The following is a 13086-nucleotide window of genomic DNA, read 5'->3' as shown; positions in this document are numbered from 1 at the left end:
TTAAAATGGGCAAAGTCAGAACTCCATGAAATGTATTTTGATTGAGCGGTTGAAATAAACGTTGGTGAAAATATAACGGGAATATACCCTCGAATAACCTTGTCCAGCCCTGTAACCCATGTCCATCGAGACTCAAATTCCCTAGGATGGATTTTCCATGCGGGCGGATGGACTAGTCCAGTGGACGCGAATACCCGCGGGGGGACAAGTGTGCAGCCTCGTCCAGATTTTCAAAAAGCGTGACATTTCCCGCTGTCGGCATGGTATCGCCTGCGTGGAGGCCCCATGCGCAATGCAGCGAATAAAACCCAGTTATCAATTGGCACAAGCTACAACAGTGTCCACGTGCACGTTCCATTGGAGATCCGATGATATAATTACTCCAAGGCACTTGTAGGATGGTACATGGGCTTGTGGGTCAAGGGTGTAGACTAGATATTGATCCGGTATCCGCTTCCGGGTAATGTGCATCACCTTGGTTTTTGCAGTGTTCAGTGACATTTGCTTTGATGTGCACCATTCATGGATTTGTCAAGGTCTGATTGTAACACAGCTTGGTCATGTGAGGATTGTATTATTCTGTAGACGAGGATATCATCAGCAAAGATAACTGTGGTGGACTTGATGGAGTGAGCCACATTGTTAACAAACAAGTTAAAAAGACGGTCCAATCACGCTTCCTTGTGGTACCCCTGAAGAAGCTGTAGTCCTGGAGGAGAATGCGCCCTGGTACATCACCCACTGGTCTTGCAGAAGAAGGAAAGATTTGAGCCATTTCCAGACCTTTTTACGAATTTTGAAATCCTTGGCAACTGTATTGAGCAAAGCAGAATTGACATTTTGTCAAATGCTTTGGATATGTCACAGAACAGTGCATCAATCTGGGAAGCTTTAGGTCTGTCTAGGGTAAGACCAATCATGGAGGACATTGGTTGAGTAACACAACTTCTCCCTCATGAAGCCATGTTGGTTACAATTCCACATGCCATATGTATCCATGTGTAATTGAATAGGTGATGTTACTCTTCGTTCAAGGGTTTTACAGAGCACAGAAGTTAGTGCAACAGGTTCATAGTTAGTGAGCAAATCACCCTGTTTATACAGAGGAAGTAATGTTTGCCTTTTCCACATGTTTGGTACAACCTCTGTGTGAAGAGATGTATTAAAAAGGGCAGAGAGTGGATACACAATCTCATAAGCTTGATGATTTTGGGGTGAATTCCATCTGGCCCTGGGAGCTTATTTACTGAAAGAGAGAGCAACATTGGAATAATCTCACCTACAGAAACTGACTCAGTTCAGGGACTAGGCTTGAGCTGTCTAGAGATTCATCCAGGATAACTTGTGCAGGGTTGAACACTGAACTAAAGTAACCATTAAAAACTTGCGATATACCGTCAGGATTATTGAGAGTAGAACCATCATGAACAAACACACAAGGAGCGGATGATTGCTTACATGATCTGACATAACTCTAGACCCTACGCACATCTGTTGTCATTAGACATAAACATATTGTCTACGTAAAGCCAGTATGCACGTCTGCATTGTTTCTTGACATCTCTCTCTCTCTCTCTTGCGTATGAGACCTGCTGCTATGCTACGTCTTGAAGGTGCCGCAGCCATTCCATAGTTGCTGGGCATGGGTTGGTCAGGTTAGTGTGGGATCCTAGAGGTTGTCCAAGCTTGGTACATTCCAGCAGGATGTGGTCCGCTGTCTGCTCAGGTGCACCACACACACAAGCTACTGAGGAACTGAGGCCCCAGCGATGCATGTTGGCCCCGAAGAGACCTACTCCAGTGCGGAGGCGGTTCAGGGTGACCCACCCTCTACGAGGGAGATCAGCTCCTGGTGGGATGGTTATGCCAGGGGGGATGGTGAACTGTGTGGGCTTTGTCGTCTCTTGCCAATCATGTTGCCATTTCTCCATAAGGTTGAAGTTGGAGGTTGCTAGTGATTTTGCATGATGGCTGAAGGGTCGACGAGAGTGTAGGCGTTGGCGAGTGAGGTTTTGGGCTCTGGTGACGCGAGCATGTAGGAGGTGTGAGGTGTCTGGAAGAGCCTTCTTCACCAGAATGGCCGTGTGGTGTTCTCTACGGAGTGCAGGTGGGGCAATTCCAGAGAGGACAGGGAGGTATTTTACTGGGGTTGGTCGTAGGCAACCGTTGACTATTCTCATGGTGTCGTTGAGAGTAGCATCCAGTTTGTTGACATGGGAGCTCCTACACCATGCTTGGGCAGCATATTCTGCAGCACTATAGACGAGTGCGAGGGCACCTGTTCGGAGAGTGCTTGTTTGGGCTCCCCAGGAAGAACCAGCAAGGCGGCGTAGAAGGTTGTTCCTTGATGTCACTTTGCCACGTAGTGCCTTGATGTGCTGTTTGAAGGTGAGTTGCCTGTCCACTTTCACCCCGAGGTAAGTCGGGGTGGGGTTGTTCGGGAGTGTTGAGCCATCCAGCTTGACTGTAAGCTGTCTGTGAGCTTTGTGTTCAAGGTTAAGGGTGTCGCAGTGGTTTTTGCGTAGCTCAATCTTAGTCTCCATGTCCTCAGGTACTTGGAGAGAGCATCCATGTCATTTGACAGTGTGTTCTCAACCGTCTTCCAGTTTCTGCCAGAGTACAGGAGTGCAAAGTCATCTGCATAGACGTACTTGGACGATGAGGTTGAGGGGAGATCACTGAGGTAGATGTTAAAGCTGCGGTTAGAGATGACAGTGCAGATGAACCGCACGAGATGACGGTCGGAATGGTGTGAAGTAGCTTCAGGGTAAGACCCTGGTGCCATACTGTGTCGTAAGCAGCTGCGAGGTCCACCAAGATCATGCCTGCCTTTTAGCCCTTTTCGAAGGCTTCCTCAATGTCATCGGTAAGGTTGACAATCTGATGAACAGTACTCCTGCCTGGGCGGAAACCAGCTTGCTCGTGCGGCAGCTGTGGGTCGATGATGGGTTCCAAACGAGCTAGAAGGAGTCTTTCCAGGAGCTTGAACGGGACACAAAGGAGTGATATCGGGTGATAGTGCTTTGGGTCGTTGGTTACCTTGTTGGGTTTGGGTATGGTGATGACTGTTGCCTTACGCCAAATCTTAGGTATAGTCGTTTCTTGACATCATTTCATACCTTGTAATATGTTTCCTAATCAGTTTTCAAGCCTGGCCTGTGAGCTTTCGTAACACATGCTTCTTATGAACAAGCTTTCTCAGCTCTTCAGTAATCCAAGGGGAAAATTTCGACATTCGTTTGGATACTCTGAAAATAGAGTCTTTTACAGTTGCATAAAGTAAGTCTGTGAAGTTCTCTGCTGATGATTTTGGGTCATTTGAATCCATAAATGCGGACCACGGAATAAGCTGGATTAGTTGTCGCAAGGGGTTAAAGAGTCATCACAAAAACTGCAAAAATGATCTCACAAAACCGTTTCAAAGGAGTGAATGTGAAGAGGGAAGGTGGATGATGGGATGAGACAAGTAACAATGTGATATTGATGGAGGAGACGTGCCAGCAATTCGTGAAGACAAGGACAATCGTTGAGCCAGTTGTAGGCATGTTGGCTGAAGATCCTGCCATTTGTTACGAATACTTCAAGCATTGAAAAGAAGGCATGATAACGGAGCATGGTTACTCCTCTGGTTGACTGAAGAGGACTGGTTCTGTGTACATGATCCACCAGGAGTTGTCAAGGGCCCTGGATTAGGGCTTATGTCACCGGATTGGAGAAGGAGGATACTTGCTTTGAAGGTTACACATGAGTTTGAGTAGTAGTGTATAAACTTTCCGCCATATTTGAAGTGTACTGTACAGTACGTTGGTGTAGCAGGTACATCTAAGGGAGCATACCAAGTGCCAAGGAGAGCTTTGTTCACATTCAGATAGGCATAGTGTAGTGACGCCTATGAATAAAGCCAATCTAATCATTACCATTGTCTGTACTCACAGAGGCTGTTAAGCACAAAGGGAAGAGGTCCACTGATGTCCAGGGGTATTCAAGGATGAGTGAACACTTTCAGGCCATGTTCTGTGTGTCATGGCTACCAAGACCAGTCATTATTATGAAGAGTAACAGCAAAATCAGAATCACAGTTATCTGGTAAAATCAATCATAATCCTCCATAAGACAATTCCTGAAGCTTCCAGAGATTGAAATCAGTTGAGTAGCAATATTCTGGTGTCACAGAGACCTGAAAATAGTTGGTAAAATCCACCCCAAATGAGAAAGAAATCAGAGCATCCAACCTGACTTAACACACACACTACACAATGTGTAGAAATATAATGTGAAAGTGAAGTGTAATGTAAAATGCCTGTTGTATTATGTTGCAACTTTGCAGATCATTCAAATGACATGGAAAAACATGTTAGATTCACTTTGCATTGTATGACATTTATCCCTGCTAAATATCAATAAAACGCTCACCTAGGAAACCAGTTTTACAGTTGGTACATGTGAACCTGTGCATTGTCTGTAGGAGGTAGTCTGCATTTGTTTGCTGATTCCATTCAGTGACGTCACAATTATCAGGCGTGTTCGGCAAGGTTAGGTAGATTTTTTAGATAGAAAGGAGAATGGTATTGTCCTTGCTTTATGTTGCACAATTCTTTTCCTTGAGGTCTTGAATTGTAATACCTGGGACTGTCTTGAAGGGTGTGTACATTTCAGGTCGAGGTGAGGATTTAGCTTCTAACGTTTTGCGAGATATTCAGAAACCACTCTATGAGATGTCAAAGAGCATGCAATTCTAAGGGGTATCAAAAGTTTACTTGGTGAAAATCAGTTTTAAAATGGCTGATATATACAAAAACAAGGTGAAACAAAGAGATCCTAATAAAAGGCGTGGCCTGTTGCCTTTTATTATTATCACTCTTTTTGATGTCTCAGCCATTTGAAAATCAATTTTCATCAAATAAATGTTGAATCCTTCTTAAAATTACATGCTCTTTCATACTTCATAGTTCTTATAAGAGGTTTCTTATTATCTCACTTAGGAATGTTCAAAACATGAATCCCCACCTCAACCAGTACTGTACAGTCCCTTTACATTATATTTGCAATTTCATGACATATTATTCATGTTTAATGTCTTTGAATGTACAGTTTATGATACTCTTTAAGCTCAGGTGCACTGACCTGAGTAGGCTGTGCTGAATACAAGGATGTGTATGAGAACATTCTCAATATAAAAATTATATTGTTTGACATTGTCATTGTCTTTGTCTTTAAGGGCTGCATTGACGTCAGCAAGAACAACGGCCAATGCAATCTACTGTCCACCAAAGCTTCAGGCAGCTCTTGATATGCAGTCAGGTATGTTTTCAGGCAATTTTGATTCAATTAAAAGTTTCAGAGCTTACAAAATCATTGATTGATAAGTTGTTCTTTTCATGCCTCCATCATAAAGTGTCGCCAGAGGCATTATGTTTTTAGGTTGTCCATCTGTCCTTCTGTCCGTCCGTCCTAATCAATTTTGTGGACAGCATACTGTAGAAGTGGAAATTTTCGCGCATATCGCGCAACCAGAAACTAGCGCGAGAAAAAAGCACGCAAAAAGTTTTGCTTGCCATACGTTCCTGGGCGTGATGTCTTGATTCCGCGGAATTAAAAACACGCGAAACTCTTCTGACCCGGCCAAGCGCGAAAAATTAATCTCGCGAAAATATCCACTTTTACAGTATCTAAAAAAACGTTTGAGGTATCCTAATGAAACTTGCATTTATGTATGAGCGGGCAAAGTGAAGGTGTTATCTTGAAACTTGGGGTATATATATATATATATATTTACTACCCAGTAAATATTCTATATATATATATATATATATATATATGTAGAAAGAGTTTCGGGCCATGAGGTCACAGGTCAAGTGAAAATGTTAAAATTTCACCTTTTTCTCCATATCTCGGAAATGGTTCACGGTATATTCATGGAACTTACTATATGCATATTGAGGCAGTGATTATCTTGGGAATTGTGGGGTCATGGGTGAAAGGTCAGTGGTCAAAGGTCAAGGTCAACTCCTCAAAATTTCACTATTTCCCTTATAGCTGTGCAATGCCTAAAGTTTTTATGCCTCCGCCACAAAGTGGTGCCGGAGGCATTATGTTTTCGGGTTGTCCGTCCGTCCGTCCTTCCGTCCGTCCGTCCGTCCTTCCGTCCTTCCGTCCGTCCGTCCTTCCGTCCGTCCATCCTTCCGTCCGTCCGTAATGAATTTTGTGGACAAGGTAACCATCAAAACCTGTTGAGGTATCCTAATGAAACTTGGCATGTATGTGTATTAGGGGGTGAAGTTGTGCCTATCAACTTTTGGGTGCACATGCTCAAGGTCAAAGGTCAAAAGGTCAAGGTCAAATACATAAAATTTCACTATTTCCTTCATATCTACTGAATGCCTGAAGATATTTTCTTGAAACTTAGTGTATACATGTATTACCCAATTAAGATTCTCTGGTGAAAGTTTGGGTCATGAGGTCAAAGGTCAAAGGTCAAAAGGTCAGGGTCAAATACATCAAATTTCACTATTTCCACCATATCTATTGAATGCCTAAAGATATTTTCTTGAAACTTAGTGTATACATGTATTACCCAATTGATATTCTCTGGTGAAAGTTTGGGTCATGAGGTCAAAGGTCAAAGGTCAAAAGGTAAGGGTCAAATACATAAAATTTCACTATTTCCACCATATCTATTGAACGTCTGAAGATATTTTCTTGAAACTTAGTGTATACGTGTATTACCCAATTAAGATTCTCTGGTGAAAGTTTGGGTCATGAGGTCAAAGGTCAAAGGTCAAAAGGTCAAGTAAAAATATTAAAACTTCTTTTTTTTCTCCGTACCTTGGAAAATTGTTCAAGGTATCTTCATGGAACATAGTATATACATGTACTGACTGGAAGTGATTATCTAGAGAATGTAGAGTTCATGGGGTCAAAGGTCAGGGGTCAAAGGTCAAGTGCAACACTTCAAAATTTTACTATTTCCCTCATATTTATGCAATGCCAGCAGGGTTTTTTTTTTTTTACACTTGGTGTATGCATGTGTAACCTAATAGACATTCTCTGGAAAAAAATTTTTTTCTTCTTTTTTTTGCCTCAAAGGTCAAAAGGTCAAAGATCAAGTGAAAGTGCTGAATTAACTTTTTCCTCCATATCTCGGAAGTGGCTAAAGTTATCTTGAAACTTAGTACATATTATTCATGTTCTACCTGAAAGTGATTATCTTTTGAATTTTAGGGTCAAGGGCCAGATGAAAATGGTAACAATTTACTATTCAATTCAGAAATTGCACGTTTTCTCCACACCTGTACCTTGAAAATTACTCAATGCCTAAATGTATGAATGGGGCAAAGTCAAGTTAAAGTCCTTAAATCCCTAGATACATGCTCTCCTATTCATCCAATTAAACCTAGGTCAAGGAAGGTGAACATTCAACACATTTGTGACAAACTTGTCATTTCAATATTTTGCCAATTTTGTGAAAATGTAATCACACATTGTCCACATGTACTATCTAGACCTATTGGGAAAATCATGCATTATGGCGGAGGCATACCAGTCGCCAGAGCGACATTTCTAGTTTTTTTTTTAAACTTAGTGTAAACATGAATCACACAACAGAAATTTTCTGGCAGTTTTTTTGCTAAAAGGTCAAAGGTCAAGTAAAAATGCTAAATTTCATGTCTTCCTCCATATCTCGAAAGTGGCTCAAGGTATCATCAGGAAATTTGGTACAAATCTATGCATGTTCTGCATGAAAGTGATTCTTGTTAGGAATTTCATGGTCAAAGATCAAGGGTCAAAGGCCAGGTTAAAATGCTAAAATTGTACTATTTGATACTGAAATTATACTTTTTCTTTATACCTTGAAAATTACTTAATGCATATACTTATTAAAGGGTCAAAAGTCCAGTAAAAATCCTCAAATCCCCAAATACCTGCTTTCTTCATAGACAGTATATAGCCATTCATCCAATGAAACCTAGTTGAAGGAAAGTGAACACTCGACACATTTGTGACCAACATGTCATTTTGATTTTGCCAGTTATGTGAAACTGTTGTCACATATTGTCAAGATGTACTGTAGACTCATTGGGAAAACCATGCATAATGGCGGAGGCATACCAGTTGCCATAGTGACATTTCTAGTTTTTTTTATGACATTTCAATTTTCATTAACACACTTTTCTGCTTTTGAAACAATTTAGATGAAACTTGGATACATGGCATTGAGGTGTAGATGTGCGAGACATGTTGTTTGCCTTTGTTGGAGAAAACGTTGCCATGGTAACCACAGTTTTACCAAAACCTTGTGGAGCAAACTTCTTCCACAGTATTCAAGCAATTGTTCTATAGATGTAGTTATGCAAGACACTGTGTTTGTACCCGACAAGGTGTTGTCAGGGTAACTGCATATTTTCTTGAAAATCTTGTGGAGTGAAATGCTCCTACAATTGTGGAGAAATTGAAATCAAATTTGGTGGACATTATGACATTGAGGTATAGATGTGGAGACCTGATTTTTGTGTTGACCAGACAAAGCATTGCCATGGTAACCACAATTTTACCAAAACCATGTGAATCATATACTTCCATAGCATTCAAGCAATGAAGGTCACATTTAGTATGTATGATCTATAGGTGAATATGCAAGACACCTTTGTGTTAGTATCAGAAATAATAAGCATTGCCATCATGTTAAAGATAATAAAAAGTTTTGGTACGTACCTCAAAAGTTTCCCTGACTTTCCTTGTCTTGGTTTGTGTTTCACGTTAAAGTACGTTGTCTGTGAGAATTAACTCGCCCCAAAGTGCTCTCATGTCTTAGTAATCATGCAATAATGGTTTCGTACCAGAGCCGTCGCCGTACGGCGTCGATAAATATTGTACTACTACGGCCAGCGCATGCGCACACAAACATCTTATCCGTTGAAGGATTTGAAATTTGTGCGCATGTGATGTGTTCGCATGCACTGGCTGTAGTATTCAGTGTATGGTAACTCTCCAAGGTCCTCTCGACTGAGTCACTTTCAGTCATCAATTCGAACAGAAAGGGACTATAGGCAGAACCAAACGTTGCCCGAAGCCTGTTTTCAATACTTCACCTTAATTGGTAAGTCTTCAAATTGAAGAATTTTTGGGATTTTAAGTTGACATTTATCCTGCGATACTAAATCTGTCATGATCCTGAATGCTACAATGCGAAGCCCGATTACGCTATGCGTATGGGACTGCTGGTCGCTATGCATATTATGGGGCTGCTGGTCACAGTTAATTGCATGATTACTAAGACATGAGAGCACTTTGGGGCGAGTAAGTCTAACAGTGTTAGTTATATGAAAGGTACTTTAACCCGAAACACAAACTAAGACAAGGAAATTCAAGGAAACTTTTGAGGTACCAAAACTTTTTGTTATCTTTAAACACACATTTTTTCATCGAACTCAAGCATTTAAACTAATTAAGGTCAAATATGGTGTTAATGAAGATCTATAGTTTCTACATAAACTTGGAATGTACAAGAAAAAGCATGGCAGATCAAGTGAAAGTGCTGAATTAACTTTTTCCTCCATATCTCGGAAGTGGCTAAAGTTATCTTGAAACTTAGTACATATTATTCATGTTCTACCTGAAAGTGATTATCTTTTGAATTTTAGGGTCAAGGGCCAGATGAAAATGGTAACAATTTACTATTCAATTCAGAAATTGCACGTTTTCTCCACACCTGTACCTTGAAAATTACTCAATGCCTAAATGTATGAATGGGGCAAAGTCAAGTTAAAGTCCTTAAATCCCTAGATACATGCTCTCCTATTCATCCAATTAAACCTAGGTCAAGGAAGGTGAACATTCAACACATTTGTGACAAACTTGTCATTTCAATATTTTGCCAATTTTGTGAAAATGTAATCACACATTGTCCACATGTACTATCTAGACCTATTGGGAAAATCATGCATTATGGCGGAGGCATACCAGTCGCCAGAGCGACATTTCTAGTTTTTTTTTTAAACTTAGTGTAAACATGAATCACACAACAGAAATTTTCTGGCAGTTTTTTTGCTAAAAGGTCAAAGGTCAAGTAAAAATGCTAAATTTCATGTCTTCCTCCATATCTCGAAAGTGGCTCAAGGTATCATCAGGAAATTTGGTACAAATCTATGCATGTTCTGCATGAAAGTGATTCTTGTTAGGAATTTCATGGTCAAAGATCAAGGGTCAAAGGCCAGGTTAAAATGCTAAAATTGTACTATTTGATACTGAAATTATACTTTTTCTTTATACCTTGAAAATTACTTAATGCATATACTTATTAAAGGGTCAAAAGTCCAGTAAAAATCCTCAAATCCCCAAATACCTGCTTTCTTCATAGACAGTATATAGCCATTCATCCAATGAAACCTAGTTGAAGGAAAGTGAACACTCGACACATTTGTGACCAACATGTCATTTTGATTTTGCCAGTTATGTGAAACTGTTGTCACATATTGTCAAGATGTACTGTAGACTCATTGGGAAAACCATGCATAATGGCGGAGGCATACCAGTTGCCATAGTGACATTTCTAGTTTTTTTTATGACATTTCAATTTTCATTAACACACTTTTCTGCTTTTGAAACAATTTAGATGAAACTTGGATACATGGCATTGAGGTGTAGATGTGCGAGACATGTTGTTTGCCTTTGTTGGAGAAAACGTTGCCATGGTAACCACAGTTTTACCAAAACCTTGTGGAGCAAACTTCTTCCACAGTATTCAAGCAATTGTTCTATAGATGTAGTTATGCAAGACACTGTGTTTGTACCCGACAAGGTGTTGTCAGGGTAACTGCATATTTTCTTGAAAATCTTGTGGAGTGAAATGCTCCTACAATTGTGGAGAAATTGAAATCAAATTTGGTGGACATTATGACATTGAGGTATAGATGTGGAGACCTGATTTTTGTGTTGACCAGACAAAGCATTGCCATGGTAACCACAATTTTACCAAAACCATGTGAATCATATACTTCCATAGCATTCAAGCAATGAAGGTCACATTTAGTATGTATGATCTATAGGTGAATATGCAAGACACCTTTGTGTTAGTATCAGAAATAATAAGCATTGCCATCATGTTAAAGATAATAAAAAGTTTTGGTACGTACCTCAAAAGTTTCCCTGACTTTCCTTGTCTTGGTTTGTGTTTCACGTTAAAGTACGTTGTCTGTGAGAATTAACTCGCCCCAAAGTGCTCTCATGTCTTAGTAATCATGCAATAATGGTTTCGTACCAGAGCCGTCGCCGTACGGCGTCGATAAATATTGTACTACTACGGCCAGCGCATGCGCACACAAACATCTTATCCGTTGAAGGATTTGAAATTTGTGCGCATGTGATGTGTTCGCATGCACTGGCTGTAGTATTCAGTGTATGGTAACTCTCCAAGGTCCTCTCGACTGAGTCACTTTCAGTCATCAATTCGAACAGAAAGGGACTATAGGCAGAACCAAACGTTGCCCGAAGCCTGTTTTCAATACTTCACCTTAATTGGTAAGTCTTCAAATTGAAGAATTTTTGGGATTTTAAGTTGACATTTATCCTGCGATACTAAATCTGTCATGATCCTGAATGCTACAATGCAAAGCCCGATTACGCTATGCGTATGGGACTGCTGGTCGCTATGCATATTATGGGGCTGCTGGTCACAGTTAATTGCATGATTACTAAGACATGAGAGCACTTTGGGGCGAGTAAGTCTAACAGTGTTAGTTATATGAAAGGTACTTTAACCCGAAACACAAACTAAGACAAGGAAATTCAAGGAAACTTTTGAGGTACCAAAACTTTTTGTTATCTTTAAACACACATTTTTTCATCGAACTCAAGCATTTAAACTAATTAAGGTCAAATATGGTGTTAATGAAGATCTATAGTTTCTACATAAACTTGGAATGTACAAGAAAAAGCATGGCAGACCTGATCAAACTCATCAAACAAGGTACTACACACATACACACACACACACACACACACACACACACACACACACACACACATCCTTTTATCAAACCCTGGTTCAATTCTTTTTCATGAATAGGAGTCTGAGCTACCGGATGGGGGTATTAGTCACCTTCAGTGATAGTTCTAGTTGACTTGAAATTTGCCGCATGTGACCGCTTATGCAGATGTACAAACTTAATCTTCTGTTATTGTTGAAGAGTGTGTTGCCATGGTAACAGCATATTTTGAATGAAAAATCATACAAAAATATTGTAGATTCAGCTAACTCTCTCAGTTTTTAGCTCACCTGAGCCGAAGGCTCAAGTGAGCTATTGCGATCGCTCTTCGTCCGGCGTCCGTCGTGCGTCGTCCGTCGTCCGGCGTCCGGCGTCCGTCGTGCGTAAACTTTTTACATTTTCATCTTTTTCTTGAGAACCCCATGACCGATTTTCACCAAACTTGGCAGGTAGCATTCCTAGGGGGATAGGATCTCAATTTGTTCAAATGGGCACCATGGCCCACCTGGGGGGCCCCAGGGGGGCCCAAACACACTAAAATTAAGGAATCTTTAAAAAATCTTCTTCTCTAGAACCAGAAGTGATAGGGCTTAATTGATACTATGAGTAAGTACATTGATGACTGTAGTTTCAAGTTTGTTCATGGGGGAATCAGGGGTGCCCCCCTTGGGACCCAGGGGAGGGGGTGGGGAGGGGTCCTAATGGGGCCTAAATTGTACATTTTCATCTTCACTTTGAGATCGCCATGTCTGATTTTCACCAAACTTGGTAGGTAGCATCCCTAGGGGGATAGTATCTCAATTTGTTCAAATGGGCACCATGGCCCACCTGGGGGGTCCCCAGGGGAAACCCCCTAAAATTAAGGAACTTTTAAAAATCTTCTCTAGAACCAGAAGTGATAGGGCTTAGATGATACTATGGGTTAGTACATTGATGACTGTAGTTTCAAGTTTGTTCATGGGTTTGGTGGAATCAGGGGTGCCCCCCCCCCCCCCCCCTTGGGACCCAGGAGAGGGATGGGGGGAAAGTCCTACAGTTGTAATGGAGCCTGAATTGTACATGTTCATCTTCTTCTTGAAAACCTCATGATGAATTTTGACCA

At 40.8% G+C, this 13086-nt stretch overlaps 1 protein-coding gene across 1 annotated transcript in view; it reads left to right on the top strand.

The window, feature by feature from the left end:
• The window catches only part of LOC139737941 (26S proteasome non-ATPase regulatory subunit 11B-like), a 232528-nt gene that overhangs the window by 121582 nt on the left and 97860 nt on the right, over nucleotides 1-13086 (top strand). The window contains exon 6 of the mRNA XM_071648606.1: nucleotides 5219-5301. Coding sequence (XP_071504707.1) covers nucleotides 5219-5301 — 83 coding nt within the window. The remainder of the gene's footprint in view (nucleotides 1-5218; nucleotides 5302-13086) is intronic.

The sequence above is a fragment of the Diadema antillarum genome, unplaced genomic scaffold (genome assembly GCF_040938485.1).
Source record: "Diadema antillarum isolate AM-2024a unplaced genomic scaffold, OU_Dant_1.0 seq00000716_RagTag, whole genome shotgun sequence".
NCBI lineage: Eukaryota > Metazoa > Echinodermata > Echinoidea > Diadematoida > Diadematidae > Diadema > Diadema antillarum.
The sequence above is the reverse complement of the archived record's forward strand: the minus strand, read 5'-3'. Positions and strand labels throughout refer to the sequence as shown.